The sequence below is a fragment of the Meles meles genome, chromosome 7 (genome assembly GCF_922984935.1).
Source record: "Meles meles chromosome 7, mMelMel3.1 paternal haplotype, whole genome shotgun sequence".
In the NCBI taxonomy this organism is placed as follows: Eukaryota; Metazoa; Chordata; class Mammalia; order Carnivora; family Mustelidae; genus Meles; species Meles meles.
Window position 1 is genome coordinate 106,248,319 of NC_060072.1, and position 21,268 is coordinate 106,269,586.

The 21,268-nt window shown below is 50.1% G+C and overlaps 1 protein-coding gene across 3 annotated transcripts in view; it reads right to left on the reverse strand.

The window, feature by feature from the left end:
* Positions 1-7,692: 7,692 nt before the first annotated feature.
* Positions 7,693-21,268, reverse strand: part of NTF3 (neurotrophin 3) — a 69,640-nt gene continuing 56,064 nt past the window's right edge. For 2 of the 3 annotated variants that reach the window (XM_046012787.1, XM_046012786.1), the window contains exon 2: positions 7,693-8,751. In XM_046012787.1, coding sequence (XP_045868743.1) covers positions 7,957-8,751 — 795 coding nt within the window. In that variant the 3' untranslated portion in view covers positions 7,693-7,956. Of the gene's footprint in view, positions 8,752-10,293; positions 10,428-21,268 lie in introns of those variants that run through there. The other variant, XM_046012788.1, reaches the window with a different exon arrangement.

Sequence of the window (21,268 nt, forward strand, 5' to 3'; positions counted from 1 at the left end):
TGGAGTCCCGCATTGGGCTCTCTGCTCAGCAGGACGCCTGCTTCCTCCTCTCTCTCTGCCTGCCTCTCTGCCTACTTGGGATCTCTGTCAAATAAATAAATAAATAAAATCTTTAAAAAAAAAAATTTGTTTCCTTCCAACTCGTGTTCTTACCCCACATTTCTACCAATGGAATAACAGAGGCTCAAAGCCTAGGACCGAGAAGGACATTAGGATTGTAGACTATTGGATGTTACAGATTTTGGAACTTTTTGCCTCCAAAACATATTCCTCTAACTCTTCATCGACATCTAAATAACTGAAGAGTGGTACAGTCTTCCACACTAATCCGTTCTCCTTTAGGTTGAACCCAAATCCTTCCTGTTGTTTAATTTTTTTTTTTTTTATTTATTTGACAGAGAGAGAGAGATCACAAGTAGGCAGAGAGGTAGGCAGAGAGAGGAGGAAGCAGGCTCCCCGCGGAGCAGAGAGCCCGACGCGGGGCTCGATCCCAGGACCCTGAGATCATGACCCGAGCCGAAGGCAGCGGCTTAATCCACTGAGCCACCCAGGCGCCCCCTTCCTGTTGTTTAGTAAGAGGCCTCATTCTTTCGTTTGTGCTATAAATACTGATTGAGGGCCTCCTGAGAGCGGGGTGCCCAGCATTCGGGATATGGTTCTAAAACCCGTTCTGCTTACAGAGACTACAGCCAAATGGGGCAACAAATCCAGCAAAGGATCACACAAACACCCAGAGGAGTGACTTCGGTCGCGTTCTGTGGGAGGAGATGAAATTCTGGGTGCTGTGGGAACACGCGGCGGAGGGGACGACTGGGTGACGAACTCAAGAGGAGGCTTCAGGAGAGGTCCCCCCCAGGGAAACGGAAATTACAAACTGAGATCTGAAGACCGAGCAGGAGTGAGTCTGACCAGGGGAGTGGAGGACAGAGGAAGAACATTCCAGGCAGAGGGGCATGGCCTGTCTGCGCCTCCCGCGTGGAGGGTGTTGGCTCCTTCAGGGATTTTTCTAGTAGAGGAATCTTTCATTTTCCTGATTGACCAAGGGGCTTTCAAGGAGACACGTTAACCTTGGTAAAGGTCCTAGGCCCAAAATAGAACACAGTAAGTCCTTCCTTGCCAGAATCTTTAGATTTTAGCTCCCCAACATTTGACTTTTCCCTTTACAAAGGAGCCTGAATTGTCCTTGATAGGAGTGTCCTCAAGCCAGATGCCGAGGCTCTGCGCTGGGCCTCAGAATGTTCATCTGCTTCTCCCCGGTCATCTCCACGCTGTCTGTCCGGCTTTCAAAGTGATACAGAAGGAGGGTGGATGAGACAGGCAGTGGAGGCCGGGCCACAGCCCCCCACAGGGGTCCAGACACCACACCCCGATTTACAGATGAGCTCAGACCCGCCGGCTGAGCTCTGACGACACCCATTTGCAAACGGCTTATCTACCCTGGGTTATTCCTAAATAAGTAAAAACTGTTCTTTCAAAACCCCAAGCATAAAGCTATCTTAATAACTAACTGTCTGTTGGGTCTGTGTACCTGGATGTCCCACCGCCTCCTTAAACCAGTCGTCTATCATTCCTGCCTTCAAACCCACTTGTCTCACTGTCCTATTGAATTTGGTTTGGAGCCAGCATACCTTGAGAACGTTGTGGTCATCTTCCTTGACACCTTCCTCTCTCGCCTTCTGCATCCAGTGGTGACCAAGTCTTCCTGACACCATTTCCCAAACGCTTCTCCAACCCGATGGGTCTCCCCACCCCCGCTGCCTTCTCTTTAACCTATGTCCCCTCTGGTGTGTTATGTACTGGTGTTCTTCCAGCTACCAGCCTAGCTCCAGTCTGTCTGTCGGTTACACTGCCTCCCAAATCATCTTCTTTAAAAAAAAAAAAAAAGGCTGAAAAAACCCTATTGAGTCCTCCTCATTGCTTAGTAGACCGGTAATTCTCAAAGGGTGCAGCACCGTTACCTGGGAACTTGCTAGAAATGCGAATTCTCAGGCTTCAGCCCAGACCTAAGGAATCAGGAACTCAGGACGGGGCCTGGCAAACAATTTTAACAAGACTTCTCAGTGATTATTCTGATGCTAAGTTTGGGAGTAGCCAAATAATCACATACAAATGTCATAGCCTTTCACACAAGGCTTTGCATTAGTTGGTCTCCGCTGCTCTCTCCAGCTTCCTATAATCATGAAATTCCTGTTACCCTGAACCTTTTACTTTCCTCTATGTATGTCAGACCCTTTCACCCTTACACACTTTTGTAGGCTATTCTTCTGTCCGGGATACCCTTCCTCTCATTCTTCCCTGTCACAAGTCACCCCCTCCATGAAGCCTTCTTTGACTGTCCCAAGCAGCACTTAGTGGCTTATTTTCTAGGTTCCTGTAGCCCGTTTGTTGATAATTTAGTTATAGCTGTTGTATCTGTGGATGTGGCTTCAACATGGGAAATGGATTTCTAGCAGACAATTAGTCATTTTACCATAGAATCAGCTCTCTGGGAAGAAACGCTTAGAGAAAAGGTGTGGAGATTATGAAGGCCCCTGTCAGCTGCTATCTGCTACGGTCCCAGCCTTTCTCCACTGTCTCCTGGGAGAAATGACCTCTCGTGCTGAATGTGTGTGCTTGGACAAGGTACACAACATGTTACAGGCATTCCGTAAATTAAAAAGAAAAGGATTGAATGAATAAAAGATTTCTGCTTTGTAAGGGAGGATGAAAGTTTCTATCCAAATTTGAAATTCCTGTCTTCTACTTCCTTGCAAAGGCCCCAGAGAAATAATACAGCAATGCTGGTCTGTACATTTCAGGGACAAGCCACAGGCCCCCTCCGTGGTTGCCCTGCTGCTGGGTTGGGGGAGGGAAGGCGCAGCCACTGCACAGTCCGGCAGTTCCCTCAGGTGGAACGATCATTGGGCATTTCTGCTGCACTGACCCTTCAATCTCCCCCGTGTGCTGAGAGCTCGCCACCCTCCTTGCTCCCCTTACCCCATCGCGATCCACCCAGCAGGTCCTCTGAAGCACTCGGCATCTTCTCCATCAGTGTGTCACTCACCCAGCTAAGGGCATCATGCCTCCAAACCGCATAGACCTCTGGGGCTCCAATCTGGGCCCTTTCCTTTACCAGCTGCTCAACCTTGGGCATGGGACGACTTTTTTTTTTAAACCAGTGTTCCCAACTGCAGGAAGAAGTAAAAACCAGGTGCACACAGGGCTTTACATGGAGGGATCAGCCAGAAAATGATCACCATTACTATTATTTACTCTTTGGTCCAGACTTACCTTCTACCTCTTAAGCTCAGTACCAGCTTCCAGTGCTTTCCTACCAAATCAGAAAGCCCACGAATCCAGCTCCTTCTGTTTTGGCTGGTGGAGTCTCCCCCATGTCTTTTCTGTCTGTAAATCCTCAACCCTGATCAGCCCGTTTTCTCATCCCAAGAATGTTCATTTTCCATATGCTCGCCAGCTGGCTACCAGCTCCGTCTCCTAAAGGTTAAACTTGTGTTCCGGAGCATTCTTTTTGAGCATTACCTTTTCTTAAAAAAATGCAATACATCAGTGGTTAGGAAATCAAAGCAGCTACACACACACAAACACACACACACACGCAAACACACGCATGCCCACCCACCTCCAAACATCTCTACGTGAAAAACCGTCTAATTTTGAAGAGTGTTTCACAATTTCCCAAGGAACTTTTATGTTTTCTTGCCCCGGAGACTTCCGTAATTGACAGGCAATGCCGTTAATTGAGCTCTGTAAGCTCAGCCAGACTCGTCGGTGGTAGGCAGCTTCTAGAAACGGCTTCTAATATTTCTGGACATGGCGTTCCACCTCCTTGCTCCTCTACATGCCTGGCTCCCGCTACCCGGAAATCTGTGCTTGTTTCCTTGCCTTCCGTATGCTGTAACCGAAGACAGGCCAACCGTGAAGGAAACAAACCCACCACCTATCGGGGGCCTTCCGACCTGCTCTGTGGTTGCGCTCTGCCCAGCTGGGCCAGCCTCCATCTGGAACCGAGGGGCTCCAGTCAACACAGAGGGGCTTGCGTTGAAGCCTGTGGTGAACACGTGCCTTTTGAGGCATCCACTCGCCCAGTGTAACTTGTGTAAAGAGTACGGCTCTCCTTAGACGCAGGGTTAGCCTGAAGAAGGTTCCAGGTGAGAGAATCAGCCTGCCGTGGTGGTGGCCCTTCCTCTGTCTGCAGAAGCAAGCAATTCAAGGACCTTGGGCAGGGGTGAGGACGGTGGTGGAGCGGGTGGGTGTAGGTAGGGGTGGGGTTGGAGTGGGAGGAGGGGCTGCTCTAGGCTGTTGGCTATTCTCCCTGCTTCAGAGTGCCCTCCTGGGGCTGAGTGGAGCGGAGCTCTGGGAGGAAGAGCCACGCCTAACCAAAGACCTGACATTGGCTTTGCACACCCAAAGCCGTCTGAGCTTGAGGTCTGGGGATGCGTCTTCCTGGTGAAGCCAAACGAATCTCTAGGTAGCCATAAACTGACTACACAGGTTTCATTTCTGAACACATGTTTAAAGGTGGTAAAATGAAAGCAGATAGTTTCTCCAAGCCTCAGTGGAGGGTTTTTAAGTGGACTGACTAAAGCAAAAAGCACACACGGACACCCATATGGGAAAGGGAACAGCAAAGAAAGCCTCAAAAATGCCAACCCAAAGAACCCAAAGAACCAAATGAACCAAAGATCAACCTGGAGAAAGCCTTGTGGGACATAACCAAGGTGGAGAGTAGCAAGAACAAGGCTCTGTCACACATTTGCAAGAAGGAACACAAGACACACGCACACACGCCAGAAAATCACAGTTTGCTAGTAGTTCTTCCAAGGAGGCTTAGACACACCTTTCCTGGTGTGTCAACTGAGGAGTCAAGGTCTGTTGAGGAGACGGGGCTGGGGACGGGGCAAACGCTCCCCTGGGGACTGCATCCCATGGGGTTGGTGATGGATACACTTCAGTCAGGAATAATCCACCTGGAAGTTTGGAAGTTTCCACCAGAATTCCAGAATGAGGACCTGTGCAACTCCCCCGATAGCTACTCATCACCACCATCATCGGTAACACTCAGCGGAACTTACGAGCCAAGCACTGGATGATTGCGTTACATTGCCAAACACACTGATGGCGTGGTACTGCCCTCACTTTACAGAGGAGGAGAGAAAAGCTCAGAGAGGTTAAGTCACGTGCGTAAGGACACACAGCTTGTTGATGGGAGACTTAAGGGAGGGCAGAGAGAATCCCCGCCGATGGCCCACAGGGCTACTCACGGCAGCCGCCATTAAGGAAGTGAGGACCGCCTAGTCTGGCCACTGGCCCTCTGCGCAGCAGAAACTCATGGTGCGGGAAAGCCCCCATCCGGACAGGTAAGTCATCTGAGTACACGGGGCTGCTGTTGGCAAGAAGCGGGGCCGCAGCCTGTTTCCTCCTGTCCGGTGAAGGTCTTCACACCGCAGCACACCTGCCTGTGTCCTGAAGCTCCAGCAGGAAACCAGGCAGAACGGAAAGATGAAGGCGAATGTGGCGTTCTCCCAGAGCCAGACTCCAGCCTGCCAAGTCTCCTCTAGGGCGAAGAGCTTAATCATGGAGCTAAAGCAATGGCAAGTGCGCACACTAGACAGAAAGGGGCCTCCTGTGAATCTTGAGGAAGGCTCTGCCCTGGGCCCATAAGCCCGACATGTTGACTTTGGCAACACTTGAATGCCCTTTTCTGCTAATAAAGTTACTCACATGGAACTGAGTAATGCGTCGCTGTTCTGCCACCCAGCACGGGGTGGGGAGGGGAGGGCAGAGCCGTCCCAGTGGCCCGAAGGCTGGAGTTCCTTTCTGGAAGGTCTTCATCTCATCCCCCGGCTCACTTTGCTGCCCTGTTGTTTAGGGATGGTGCCTTCCCAGGCCAGACCCTCTAGGCGACCCCTACACCTGCTTGGAATAGCAAGTCCAGAAGAGGAACATTAATTCTAGCCCGAGAAGAGGGCTTGGGCTTGACCATCAGGCAGCCATCCCCCTATCAGCGGGTACATAGTGTTCTTGCTCTTGAAGCAGGAGCACAGAAGGTTTCTGTGCAGGCGACTACACTTTCCATGTCCCTAGGACTGTAATGGTCATTTGGCAATGCCAAGTGTCGCACAGAGGGGGGGATGAGGGGGCTTAGTGAAGAAGAAACGAGACTGTGTCCTTTTCCAGGCACGGATGTAACTCTTCGCCCTGCCTCCTGCTCGCTCAGTGAGCACAGGCGAGGGAGTCCTCAGCCACGTCTTCTCACCTGTAAACTGGAGTGACAATGTCTACCTCAACAAGCTTGTGACAAGGACGGGGGGCCGTGTTTGCAGGTGCCCCGCAGAAATGGGTGGGAGGCAAATTCCTCCGGTCCTGTCTTCGGAGTTGAGGCGTCCGGAAAGGAGTGCTGCATTATGGTGCTCCTAACCCAAGCCACGGTGATCGGCGGAAGCTGTTTCAAGAGGTTCATGCCACATAAAGAACACACATTTTCTTAGGCATGTCAGATCTCCAGGGCATGGGCTGCTCTAGACAGAGAACACTCAGACCTTGAAGGCAGGGCATTTCATGGAAGACCCAGGACAGGGATCCCAGGCAGAACACGGGGTACATGTGCCTCCGACAAGATGGGAGATGAGAGTCTACGGGCTCTAGGACCAGGGGAGAGTCTGCTTCCCAGTGGGGTAGGGCTTGTAGGAGCCACTGTGTCCTCCTCAGGCCTGCCTCTGTGGGCGGTGTGGCCCTCACCATAGGGATTCCTCTGGGACTTGGGATCACCTTCCTTCCATTTGAACTTCTACTTCTCAGAATGATGAACCCACAAAAAAATGATACAGAGGAATACGATAGCTAAGAAAGAAGAGGAAGGGAAGGGAGAAGGATCGATCTCGAACGCCTCCCCTATGCTAGGATGTCCACAGTGACAATTGAGCTGAGACCTCATGACAGCCCTTTGAGTTAGCAGAATCCCCCCATGACTTTCCAGCCCTAGGAACCCCAGGCTCGGAGAGCCTTCAAAGCCTCGCCCCCAGTCACAAGGAAGGGAGGACCCGGGATCTGAACCCAGGTCTGACTCTGAAGTACGAGCATTTTCCAATTCCTCATGCAGCTCTGGGAGGGATCCCTAGGGAGGGGAGGAGGCCATGTGCCCAGAGGATCTCAAACGAGGAAGTTCTCTTCTGTCTGTAGATTTTTCATGATCTGTTTCAGCTGGCTTCTGGGTAACCATACAATTATTCTGTTACAAATAGTTAAAACATTTTTTCCTATATGCCTAAACGGATCAAAACCACTTACAGAAAGCAAAACAAAACCATAGGCCTCCCTGCCCAATCCAACCCTTAACCCCAAACCCCAAAACAACAAATGTGCTGAAAAGAGACTTCCAAAACTAAAATTGCCAGGTTTGTTGTTACTGTTCCGGGACCATAACCTTGGAGCAAATCAGGGTTCTAACTGGCAAAAGCGACAGCCCAGAGAGAAGAGCAAGTCCCTGACAGTGAACTTGCTGGCCGGAATGAAGCATGGAGCTCAAAGCTACTGTGTGTCATTCCAGAGGATGTGCCGACTGGGCATTTAGTGAACTGATCAAACATGAAGTAGACCAGAAACGGGTTGGGCATCACTGTGTCTACACACAACTCTGACAGCATCTGATTTTAACAAGTTTACTAAAATGACAGTCATGGCCTTGACAAATACTGAATGCAGAATACTGGTGTACATAGATTTTACAGAGCGGCTCCCGAGAGCCGGGTCACAAAATAAGGTCTAACAGATGGGAGAGGCCTGAGGGAAGGCAAGCACACGGATTTTATTGAGAAAAAAGCTTATATACTGTAGGGTTGCTGAAGTTTAATAAATAAAGGTCAACTTATAATATATAAAAACAATATAAACATTTATATGCTACATGCATATCATATAATTTAAAGTAATAATTTATATATGGGGAGAGATGCCAATTTATGTTCTTCCGATTTTTCTCGACAAGGCACACACACAGGAGGTGTCTATCCGTATCCATCGCCAGCCCACAAGTTTATTGTTTTCTGACGTCAGTGCTCGGACGTAGGTCTGGGACGTTTTGCACTGAGAGTTCCAGTGTTTATCGTCAATGCCCCTGCAACCGTTTTTGACGGGCCTGGCTTCTTTACATCGTGTCTCATAAAAATACTGTTTGACGGGAGAGTTGCCGGTTTTGATCTCCCCCAGCACTGTCACCTGGTGTCCCCGAATGTCGATAGCCGATGACTTGTCGGTTACCCACAGACTCTCGCTATCGCATACGGAGTACTCCCCTCGGTGACTCTTGTGCTCCGCATACCTCTTTCTCCGCGACGTTCTGTTCGCGGCCGCGGGGTTGCCCACGTAATCCTCCATGAGATACAAGGGAGGGGGCTGCAGGGGGGTGCTGTCACTCAGCAGAACCCGGGGCGAGCTGTAGCGCCTCTGCTGCCGCAGCAGCTCCGTGTCCGTTGCAATCACAGGCTGGAATTCCGACTTGGCGGGCTCTCGCTGCTCCGGCTTGCGGGGGGCCTCTGCTTTGGGCAGGGTGCTCTGGTAGTTCTCCTTAACGTCCACCATCTGCTTGGAGAGCTTGTTCTTCAGAATATCTGCCTGGATCAGCTTAATTATCAGGGAATTTAGCGAGTCTTCGGGCAAACTCCTTTGATCCATGTTGTTACCTTGGATGCCACGGAGATACGCGAGAAATATCACATAAAACAAGATGGACATCACCTTGTTCACCTGTAAGATCTGAAAAGGAAACACAGGGGTTAATGGGGGCCCGTGGCAGCTCAGTCCATGTCAATGTGGGTTGAGTAACTCTGCGAGAGCGACCAGGCTCCTCTCTGATGTCGGGAGACCAGGGTTGTCGATTTCTCTCCTTTGGAAATACTGCCTTTGAATATCTAATGGTATCTTTTCCCCCTAGAATTCCACCTGTCTTTCCCCCAGTAATCTTTCCTGCAGCGTGGCGGCCGTGTGCTAGGGAAAGATGGGTGCGTGTGAGCACATGTCGTTGTGTGTCTCGTGTTCCTGAGCCGACAGAAGGCAAGATCACTTTTTTTTTTTAAACTAAATAAGCCAAAAACATGAGTGGCGAGGTCTTCGGTATGGAAGAGTTAGGGTCGTCCCCAGGACCTGTGTCCCCAAGAGTCTCCAAAGCAGAGGGAGGAGCAGACTCATACTTAGAACTTCCGCCTCCGCCCTCTTTCCTAGACAGAAGCCCCCCCACGGCATCTGCATTTGAGGTCTGTGCTTATCTGCAGACTTCTGTTGTGTGCAGATGTCATCCGGCTGCTTCTTTAAATATCACCTGAGCCCGAGAAGACCACAGTCCACTCCAACTTGGCAAACTGTGAAGTTGTACCTGAAAACTATGAAGGCATATTTGCATTCTTTTAGCAACAGGAACAGACTTGCAAATGGTCTTAAGGAACATAGCTCTACTGCCCTCCCCCACACCTGATGCAGCTTCTGGGTCTCTGGAAGAAATACCCTGAGGCTGGGGACGGGTCACCTGCCTGTGCACTGCAACATCTGCACGGGCTCGTCTCTGGCCAGGCCACGTCTGGGGAAGCTGGTCCCCAGCCCTGGTCATGGCTGCCCTGCACTCTGGGAGAGGGCCCAGCTGAGCTCGCCGAAGGACATGCCTCACCAGGGCACCCAACGACTTCCCAGAGACCCCCTCCCCAGCAGAGCTTGGAGGCATAGCAACAACCAGCTCAGGTTAATGGGCTGGACTTGCCCGAAACAGCAAGATTCCTTGTGGATTCATTTTTTCTCCCCCTGTACACAATGTTTCCTTTGGGGGTTACATTTTCATTTTGCTATCTCCTTGTTTAAATGGAACTTGAACTCGTCCGCACTCTCCTTTTGTTGCCAGAGCAGAACCTTGACACGGGGTTTCTGTTGGGTCCTTATGGGATTATAGGACTGATCTCCAGATACCTTTCCGGCTGGTTTCTCCCTCACTAGAGCAAAGCCCAGCTTTTCTGAAGCTTGGCGCTGGCAGGAGACTCTTCAGGCTGGGCGGGCTGGCAGCCGGAGCGATCTCCACCTGCTCTCTGATCCACACCACCCCCATGAGGTAGCCAAACCTTAGTTACTATTGCTATCACTTCACTGGCCCCCAGGGCCTCATGGTTTCCTCTTTAAGGCCCTAAGCATGGAAAATAAAAGCCCTTCCCTCGGTTCACCTTTGGTATTTGCCGAGAGACTTTAGTAAATCCAGGGGGAACGTAGAAGGGAAATAAACAAGAGAGACACAGGAATCAGAGAAGCAACCCTGCTTACCAGGTACCCATGTCTGAGCTTGCCCACGCTAACTTGCTCCCGGGACTTCCAGATGCGGCCTCTTTCCCCATCTTGTCTGAAGTACTGCTCTCTTGTCCCCAAAGGCCAGCAACGCTGCGAGCATTTTGCTCCGACTTCCTCCTCCTGGCTCGTGGCCCACCTCTTTGATAAGGGGATCATCTTCCTTCCATGGGAACCACTCTTGCGGACAACAGACTCCTTCAAGGTCAAAGCCGAGAGAAGGATTCTAGATTCACCGCCCACCCCTAGAGACTGCTCTAAGAATCCCATTATCCTAAGAAAGTGGTTCCCACAGGATAACTACTCTCCCTCCCGCTCTGCATATAATTGACATTTCCTTCAATGTTGCAGGCCCAACAAAACGAACCTTGAACACCAAACGTACAGCATGCGTGCGACTAGAATTGCATGCCCTTTCTCCCGTCTCCAAACGGAACACCGCTGCAATAAAGCAATTTGGGACTAAGAGTCTGTCACAAAACAATTTATTAAATCCTCCCAAAGCCCAGCCACTGTAAGCTAAGAATACACAGGGTACCTGCTCATAGGGAAAGAGATCAAAGAGGGTCAGTGAGGGGAGGTCCCAGAGAGAATGAGGGTCGATGTACTGACTAGCCAGGGAATGACGAGGGGGCATGGACAGGAGGAAAGACTGATGGGGCCGGTGGACTGGGGACGCAAAGAGGAGAGTCTTTATGACTGGGGCCTGAACTCAGAACCAAAGGGTTTCAGGCGTAGAAGAGCCGTATAAAGAAAGCATTGAATCCAGCTCCTTCATTGCATAGACGATGAAAACCTAACTGCGGTTGAAGGAGGAAGAGAGATGCACAGGGTGGAGGGGTCCTCCGCCCTCCAGCCTAGTGGCCCTTTCTGTCAGGTCATGGCTGGGTGTACACTCCCGGGCCCCAGCCCATTTGCTCTTGCAAAGCTGCCTAAACAAGCTTTAGGAGCCGTGTGCATGTGCTGTTCCCTTCTGCTGTTCCCACTCTTTCCTCAGCTCTCCTGCTGAAATTACACTAATTCTTCAGCGCTGGGTTGGAAAGTAACTTTTCTACGAAGCCCCCTAAAAAGCAACAGGCCCCCCAAGGCGGCAACCACCACTTCCTTTCCATTCCTGTGGCGTATTTCCGATGACCAGCCTCAGGGCTCTCCCTGCTTTACTCACTGGATTCCCTCTCCTCTAAGGCCAGGAGACCCTTCCTGCCTGTGCCTCCCTGCTGTGTCCGCACCGCGGTGAACACACGGTGAACACACGATGGAGGTGGAGGTCTGGGTGTGAAGAGGTGGGGACGGAAGGGAGGGGGGCAGAAGGCAGAAGAGCCACCTGATTTGGAGGGCCTCGTTGGGAGATAATTTAGAGGCAGGGTGGCGGCAGGAAGGGTGACTGCCTTTGAGCCAACTCTCCGAGCCCCCCAGGTGCATGCTCCATTGTCCCACCAGACCTCACTTACAAAACAGAGATTTGAAGATAAAATTCTTAAGAATTTCCAAATGACAACCACAGGGCATTAAACCCCGAATGTGGGGTCCCCTTCTGGAGTGCAGGGCCTTGGACGATGGGCATTGGTAACACGCCCATGAAGCCAGCCCTGCTGCAGGAGTTAGAATGTTCCATTTTGGTGAAATTGTGTGAAGGGAAGAGTAGAAATCCATTTTGCGTTGGGAGGGACGGGCAAAGCCCAATGAGCCCTTCATGGGAGGGGACACGTTCAGAGTTGTGGGCAGAAGCCATGACTTCAGCAGCAGTCTGGGGGGTGGAGAGAGCCCACTGGGGATGTTTAAAGTGAAAAGGCTCTCATGACGACCTGCTTTCCTTCTCTGGGCAGTGGCAACCAGGAACTGTGGGAACCAAGGGCGTCAGGGTGCTTCAGTTGGTTAAGCGTCTGCCTTCAGCTCAGGTCATGATCCCAGGGTCCTGGGACTGAGCCCGGCATCAGGCTCCCTGTTCAGCAGAGAGCCTGTTTCTCCCTCTGCCCCTCAACCCACTTATGCTTTCTTTCTCTCTTTCTCTCTCTCAAATAAATAAATAAAAAGTCTTAAAAAAAAAAATGGAAATGTGAGAACTAAATGGGGCAGTGGGAGAAGTCACGATCGTCAGGCAGGAACATCGTATCGTGGAAATGGCCCCAAATTGCCAGAGTATGCTGATCCTAAAAAGCAGAATGACTTGTAGTTGATTTTATTACTGTTTTTAGCTTCTGCCCGGACAACACTCAATGCTGTCCCTGCGTGGACGGCTCCTAATATCCCACCTTACTGTGCCCTGCCTCTGGCAGCCCAAGGCATTGCGTGGATTAGAACCCAGGTCTCCTGACTCTTTTAGACAACTCAGCTCCTCTCAGGTCCCAAGCACAGAAACTCAACACAAAGAAATCAGGCCACCACCGTGGGCAGGGGTGAGACACACATGAAAAATTAATAATGTAAGAAAATTTCCAAATGCCTCTTAGCATTGGTTCTACTTATTTCTGGAGCTCTGCTGTTTCTTACCATCGAATCCAAAACCTTACCATGATACTTGAGAATAAGTTAGGGGAATAAATTAAGTGCAGACTGGTAGAGGTTTCTAACCCACTTGTAAGGCTGCATTAAAACCCAGCAGGGGTGCCTATGGCTGTCCCCTTGATGATCTGCTTGTAGCTTTTTCACAGTGAGCAAGTCCAGGGATGTTGCTACCAGTCCTCTCCAAAACACAAATGTTTGAAGCTGGAAAGGACCCTGTGTAAACCCCTCATTTTTATAAGTAAGAGAACTGAGGCCCAGGGTGGTGATGGAGGGAGTCATCTGAGATTAGTCTCCTCAGTAATGGCAGAGAATGACAGAGGACACCTGGTTCTAAAGCTCAGTGAATAAATGTGGCTTGTGTAAAAGCAACATTATCATGGGGGTAACGATGAAATCTATGTAAGAGCTCCCAGTACCATCTCTGGCATGGAGCGGTACACTGGGAATGATCATTGAATGTGAATTTGCGTTCTCTGTGGCTGCAGAGTCGCTGTACACCTGTCCTCCACACTCACGTACGAGGTACCAAACAGCGGGAGTCAGGAATTCCTTTTCCTCATACAGCCCACAGCAATCTGCTCCGAAACAGAGCATTCTCCCAAATGCCACTGCTAGCAAGTGCTTGGATCTCAGACCAGCTACACAAGTTGTGGGAGAAGAAAAGATTATTGCCTATTGGAAGCACAGAGAAGAGGAATATCGCAAAAGCAAACATGCATGGGAAACTGTGAAGTGGTGTTTCTGAATATGGCCGGGGGCAAGAACCTAGATCTGATCTCCGGGTCCTTCTGGCTACCAAAAGCCTGCAACTTCCTCCCCATCTTCTGGGATGGGTTTTCTCCAGAAGGCTAGTTCCCTTGAGTGGGGAGAGAAGAAAGGAAGGCATTCTGGCTTGACTGCCATGACCCAGGCAAGGCACGTCAGTGAATTTTTCAATTTAGAAGGACCTCTATGCTCCTTCTCTTTCGGTCACTGTTAATACGGACCCCATCCAAGCATCCTGTTGTGTTATCATTGGCCTTACATCTTCTCTTGGCTGGGGGGTCAAGCCTTCTTCATCCACACGTGCCCTCTGCTTAGCATGGAGCTGGTCCGCTGCAGAGTCTCAAGGTCTAGTTGGTGAATGAGTGCCTACCACAGTTGAGACCTGCCCAAGACACTGCTCACTGGCCTGAGATCCTGTACGGGCTTCTGCCAAGCCTGGTCTGGAAGCCACTCAACCCTGCTTTCTTTTTCCCAAAGAAAATACAAGGCCTGGCTCTGAAGTAGGCCATGGTCCCCAGGCTCTTCTTGGCTATAATTGGAAAAAGACCTGTTAAAGACCTCAGTAAAACCCCCTTCCTACACTCTCCCCAGTGCCCATTTCCCCTGCTCGGAGTTTTCCAAGATCCTGACCAACTAGCAGATGCTATTTTCCTCACTTAGAAATGCTTTCCCACATATGGTGTTTTCTCAGTCCCTGGAGCAACATTCCTACAAGGTTTCACCATCCCTCAAAATACTCAAAAGAGAGCAATTTCTGATTTCTCCTTTCTGGCTCAGTTTACAACACACACACACACACACACACACACACACACACACACACACACACACAGGGTTTTTGGGCAAAGCGGCTGAAATGGAAAAGAAAGCTGGGTGGAGAGTGAGGTGGGACAGGACCTGGCCCAGAGCCACCCTTGTCTGTCCTGTCACACACGAACACCTGGGGCGCTCTCCTTTGAGTTCTAATTTACCTTTCCACAATTAGCTTCCCAGCACGTGTCTCCTCCTGACCGTGGATCTGGAGCCCTTGCTTGCTCCACTTGTAGAGTGAAGGTTTAGCCTGGCTGGAGTGGGAACATCAGCCAGGGACCGGCATACATTAAATCTCTAATCTCAGTAGGTACTAACATTTCCCATTTCAGATGGGGAAACTGAGGCAGGAGACGGTTACTAACCAGCTAACAAGCAGCAGAGTCAGGATTTGATCACAGTTTGGCTCGGGAACTGATGCCCTTATGGACTATGCTATGAGGTCTATCTGTCCCTGCTCTGGAACATTCCAAACAGTTTATTTCCAGAGAAAGTTCAAGTTCTGAGGCTGGAACCAGGGAGTTTGAGCACCTCCCCCAGGAATCCCCAGCTCTGGGCAGAGCTTCTAGGGTTTGAGGCCACCACTCCTGTTTCTTCCTGCCCGTATTCCCTGTGAGAGTGTTCGCCATGGAAGTAAACAACTCCTGTCCCCCTTTGGCCCCGTCCCTCTGCGGGTCACCCATCCTTGCAGAGGCCATGTGTTGTAGTGGACGGAGCACCAGATGCCCCATCTCAAGGCCTGGCGTTGGCGCCAGCGCTGGAAATCAGGGGGACTTACAAATAAGGCATAGGGGCTGAGCTCTGGCTGTCCTCAGGGAGGAGGCATGAGATCAAAGGGAAGCACTTTTTAATGTGCCAAGTTTTTAATATGCAAATTCAAGAGATTTCATTATTTCTGATGAGGCCGTATCCTGTGGAGGCAAATGCATTTCTCTGGCTGGGTTAACAAGGACACTGTCCAGCTGTATCCAGAGGGCCTAATTCTTTGGAGAATTCCTGCAGCTATGACATGGTCACTGACTAATGTCAAGGGCTCAAAAGTCTACATCCTGCCAGATAACCCTAATATCTTATTCAGGGACGGGAAAGGGGGAGAGGTGGGAAAGCGATAGATATAAAGTAGAATGACAAAAAGGAAAGGAATGTGGTGGAAATATTAAACTCAGGCCATACAGAAGACTGACTAAGTGTGTTCCCCATATCTTAATTGCAAAATTAATTCAAACCGGCTTTGTTCTGAACCCAGGTCCTGAGGCCTGAAAATTAGTCAGTGGGGCCATATGAAGATGTTCTGACCCATGACAAGGCTGGTCGCCGGGAGAGAGAGATCCTGGCGGAGCCTCCGCTGGGGACTGGTCTGGTTTTGGTTAATCTCTTTATTAATGATCCGGAAGCTGGAGAGAGGAAAAAGTGGCAGATTAATTAAAATGCACAGATGACGCTCAAAGGGAAGGTGCTACAAACACCGGTGAGGACAGACCAATTATTCCCCAGCACCCGTGGGGGTTGGCAGCCTGGAAATAGCACGATGAGATTCAAACTGGAAACATGTAGGTTAACTCACTGGGGGCAAGATGAATCCAAAACCAACAAGGGAGGGAAATGCTTGTAAAGGGATGAAGGGAGAGAACGACTTGGAATGGCTACAAGGAGTAAATGAGAAATGAACTCACATGACAAGGGCAGTGTGGGTTTCCACGGCCCCGTCTTCTTCCCCTATAGCCCTACGGTCTTTCCTAAATCCCACCTCATTCACTCTGAGCACGCCTTTGGAGTGGAGGCAACTCTTAGGTGCCCTGTCTTATAAAGCGGAAAAGTACATAAGTTGAGCTTCAGAGAGGGCAAGAAACAGAGTCAGGACTGGAGAGCAAGTGGATGGCTATCACCGGAAGATGCCGACCAGCATGCTCTGCGTTCCCCCAGACCGGAAGTGAGCGGCGATTGGAGCAAGAGCCTTCTCTCTGTGCTTCACTTGGTGACACCTCATTCGAGAGTCCTGATCCCTGGGCAGAGACTGCACCTACACAGTCCAAACCAGCGAGAGCAGAGGCAGGGAGATGGACTGCTCTCCTGTTCTTCTTGTTAAAATACTTAAGGAAAAATTGGGACAGGGACAACACATGGCCCAAGATCTGGGATAGGACAAGGTCCTCAACTTTCAGGGGCTGCTGGCTTCCCAGGGGGAACGAGGCACACAGTCAACAGGGAAGTCCTATTCTAGAATGAAATGAAACAAATCAGAGCACTTTCCTCACCTCCCTCAGAAAGGAATTTCTGAAACTGGTCCCTCTTGGGAGCCTGAAAATGAGGAAGGCAGATTCCAGAATGGACAAGGAGCCCGTATTCAAAAACCAAGCTCGATGCCCTGAGATGGAAGTTGAAAGCTGTGAGTTTGCTTTGTGCAGCTGTTGGAAGAGGAATTTTACGTTGTTCAAAGCTTAGCCTCCACTCTGGCCCCAAGGCAGTGAAAGACGGAAGGTATGGTATACGTCAAAACAGTGTGCCTCACAGCTCCAAGAGCAAGGTAGCACAGTTGTTCCCCAGGCCACGGAAGCCTCTGGAGTGGCCCCGTCTTGGCAAAGAGATCTGAAAGGACCTTCGTATGCCAACACAAGCCCCAGGAAATCCAGATTTACTTTATCCTTTGCATACTAAACTCTCCTTTCATGCCCAGAGGCTGGACAAGGAAGGTTCTGCAGAGAAAATCTGAGTCAATCATCTACTGGCCATAATGTATTGTTACATTTAGTTTTCTTTGTTCTGGGCCCTAACACTCATCCGCCACTGGGCATAAAAGTGCATGCATGGGCTTGTGTGTGTACGTGCACACGTGCACAAATGGGGGCACCAACGCGTGCACACACACAACACACACATTGCAGCCCCTGAGACGAGAAGACGTTACAGCCAGGCTACTTCTAAATTACTGCATCATGGAATATCCCAAGACATTCTGATTTGGGTTTTGTTTTCTGCATTGGGGGAGACCTCGTTTTCCGAGTATGAAAACTCGGAAGGTTGTTTCCATTGTACAGACAGCTGGGTGTACAGTTGACATGAAAATCCCAGCATCAGAGAATAGCTGTCCAAGTCAAGCTTCTGCTTTACATTTGTGCCTCATGTTGAGGTTGGGTTCATGAGTTGGACATCAGCACTACCTGCAGAGTTCTTTACAGCTGTAAGTTAGTATTATTACAAGGTAGGGGCTGCTAAGTAATTGTTCTTTAATAAACATAATAAATAATGATGACGCCAATGATGATAAGTTATTTATTTTGTCCCCCCAGCCAAGAATGGGTCTCAAAATGGCAGGAAAAGAAGTTGCCTTCACCTTGAGAGCTGGAAGCTCAGGGAAATCCCAAAGCGCGACTTCCATCCACGCTCTGGATGCCTCTTCCAAACCAAGACCGCAGCTGCCTTGGCAACGCCCAAACCCCTGTGCATCAACCAGAGCAGTGGCAGCGAGAACAGGATCAACCCAAACCATAATGGTTTGGCCCCACGAGGACTTGGCTGCGGTGTGCTCGGATGGCAGCCTTTCTCCTCCAGGCTTGGCGATCGGGCCCGTGTCAAATACAGTCTCTGTCTCCCCCTCAGACATCCCGCTGGCCCCGCAGCCAACCTCCTTTCATGAGGATGAGGGACTGGCAAATGGTCTGGGCTTTCTTCGGTCTGGACCACCTCTCCAGGAAACCGTGAGGCCTGGAGACTCCGAGAGCCACGGCTTCCTTCTACTCTTCTGGGCGTCTCTCCGCTCTGCTCACCCTGGCCACCGTCATTCATCTGAACACCCTGACAGACCAGGACACCGAGGCAGGAGAGACACCTGTGTGATTCCCTGAGCCTCTTCTCACCGCTTGTAAAGTGATGCTGGGATGTGCATGCAGGAAGAAAATCAATCTTCCACCCAAACCGGAGTGTGCAGTAGGCACGTCATAAACATTATGACTCCACTCCCCCAAACAGTCTACGGCTCGACAGAAAACCATCCCAGAGCTTGTCCTCTGAAAGCAATTTTGGCACCAACACTCCGAGCCCAAAGCTGTCTTTAATCACTGACACAGTCATAATAATAGCTTGTAATAACGGCTAGCTAGCATTTACTGAGCCGCGCCATATGCTAGGGACTCTGTGGGACACTTTACACGGATTATCTCAATTAATCCTCACCGATACGATTCTTATCCCCATTTCTCAGTCGAGGAAACTGAGGCTCAGAGGGATTAAGGCATGTTGTCTGAGATCACACATCAACGGAGGGGTAGAGCCAGGGTCTCTACCTGTCTGCACGACCCCGCGGGCCTTACTTATAGCCAACACTGCCTCACACCTCCAAGTTCATTCAGAAGAATCTAAGTTACCTGCCACTTGCTTGCAGTGAACTAGGCAGTGAGTGCCATGCTGGTATATTAATGCTTCTTCCCTTTTTAGAGAAAGGGACCTGCAGGACAGGGGCTCTGAAGTGTCAAGAGTATGTTTCACAGTCTAAGCCTGGTGTCACCAATTTGCGGTGGCTGAAAGATAAACCGACACCGCTTAGGGCTGTCAGGCTCCTTGATGTACCCCCTGGCTTCCCGAGAAGTAAAATGCTTCTTTCCTCCCTCCTTATTTGATGGTGAAGAAGACCATCTCAGGGGTTCTTTTTAAAAATTGCTGGATATTTTGAAGGTGAGGCAGATTTCTGATTCTTTGGTTTTCTTTGTCGTGTATCTGCAGTTGGCAAGGAGAAATGAAATAACGTGGACTCCTGGCATGGTTTCTGCTCTGATTTATGAATAAAACCCAATTCTGCCACCAATAAGCTTTGTGGCAAAGGAGGAATCATTGCTTGTCTTAGGGTTTCAATTCCCAATATTTCTCCATGGGGTGCCACTGGTCTTCGGGCAGGGTAGTTCTTCACCGCTCAGCCTTGTCCCCCACACACAAAGCTCTGGCCGCCATCTACTACATGCCAGTCATGTCTCCCCAGTCCCCGTGATCATGGGAAATACGCACTTGACCTTTCCAAATGCCACCTCACCTGGGCACGCTTTATCCCTCCCAGTTAGGAATCACATTACATAACATCGGTGGACTAAAGCAGGGTTTTTAACCATTTCTAGATCATTGACCCTTTCCAGAATGTGACAGAAGCTAAAGCGTCTTTCCCGTAAGTAGCATACATGTGCACACAAAAGAAAACTTTTCAGGGGCACCTGGGTGGCTCAGTAGGTTAAAGCCTCTGCCTTTGGCTTGGGTCATGATCCCAGCATCCCAGGATCGAGCCCCGCATTGGGCTCTCTGCTCAGCAGGGAGCCTCCTCCCTCCTTTCTCTCTGCCTGCCTCTCTGCCTACTTGTGATCTCTGTCTGTCAAGTAATAAGTAAAATCTTAAAAAAAAAAAAAAAAGAAAATTTTTCAGAAAACTTTCAAGGCAGTGCAGACTCCCTGAAACCTCACCCAGAGGTCCACAGATCCTAGGTGAAGAATTCTTGAATGAAAGAATATTTAATTCAGGCTTATTTATTCATTTGAGAGAGTGAGTGGGGGCAGGGACAGAGGGAGAGGTCCTCAAGCAGACTCCCATTGAACGCAGAGCCCAACTTGATCTCAAGACCACGCCTGATCTCAAGACCTGAGCCCAAATCAAGAGTCGGATGCTTCAACAGACAGAGCCACCCAGGCGCCCCTCAAACTGAAGCGTTTTAAAGCCTCCTTTGAGCAGGCATACTCTATTTTTCTATTGTCCTCTGTCAACCTTGAGCCATTCCTTCGTCAGACTAAGTAATTCTCATTATGGGTCTCATTTTTTGGTCCTCCCCATTTTGTCTGCATCTCTCTGAAGCTATGGAGCCAGGCACCCACATCCTAATCCACTCGGATTCTCATAGCCTAGGAAGATTATGGCAGGAAAGTGACCTGCCCCGAACGAAGCAACAAGTTAGTGGGAGAGCCAGAAATAGAAGACAGCTCTCCAGAGGACCAGCCCCAGGCTACTTGTTTGGAACCAACACAGGACACTATATTTAAGAACACCAGGAGGAAAACCTGTCTACAAGGCTCACTGCCTCCAGGGCTTCCCTAGGAGGCAGAAGGGTCCCAGGTGAGCCGGACCAACATGGCACCTTCAACATTACAGGGTGAGAGGGCTGGAGTGCTCATAGCCTGACCCAGTCAGAGAGGTAGCCCATAGAAGCAGAATCCTTCCCTTCCTCCTTGTGCAAATATCTGTGTCACATCAGCACCATCCCTCAATGATACCCACATTCCTCAAGGGCTTTGGGATTTTGTGCATTTTCCTTTCCATGTCTGATTCTGCCATCATGTTGGATGGCCTCATGTCCACCCTGATGACTTTTCCCTCCCTTTGGTCTCCCTGTGTCTCAACGCCCCCAAGACCATCATGTTGGAAAACCTCATTGTTTCTGAAGAGCTTCTCTGCATTCCAACTGTCGTTATGATTCTGGGGATTCCAAGACTTGAGTGTGGATGCACATGCTCTCAGAGGAAAGCTGGTCACATGTGGAATGCTAGAAACTTGGGAGAGCTTTAAGCATATATAGAGGCTATAGAGGCTCTCTTGATAAAGCAGATATCGAAAATGGGTCAGTCTACAAGATGGTACAGCCAGAAAATACACTGGGGCCAGGTATCACACACAAGCAAGTTGCTAGTTTGAAAACAGCTTCTCATTGCTGCCACTCCTGCCTAGAGGTGCTGTCCACGTGCCCTCCCCTTATATGGGGGTGGCCTGTGTGGCCACTATATGGTGGCCACTATGACTTCCAGTATAGCAGAAGTCATGCTAGATGACTTTCAAGGCTCAGCCCTAACAGGGCATGAATCTTGCACCTGTTGTGGGAGACCTGAGCTACCGTGTGAGTCACGTGACAGTC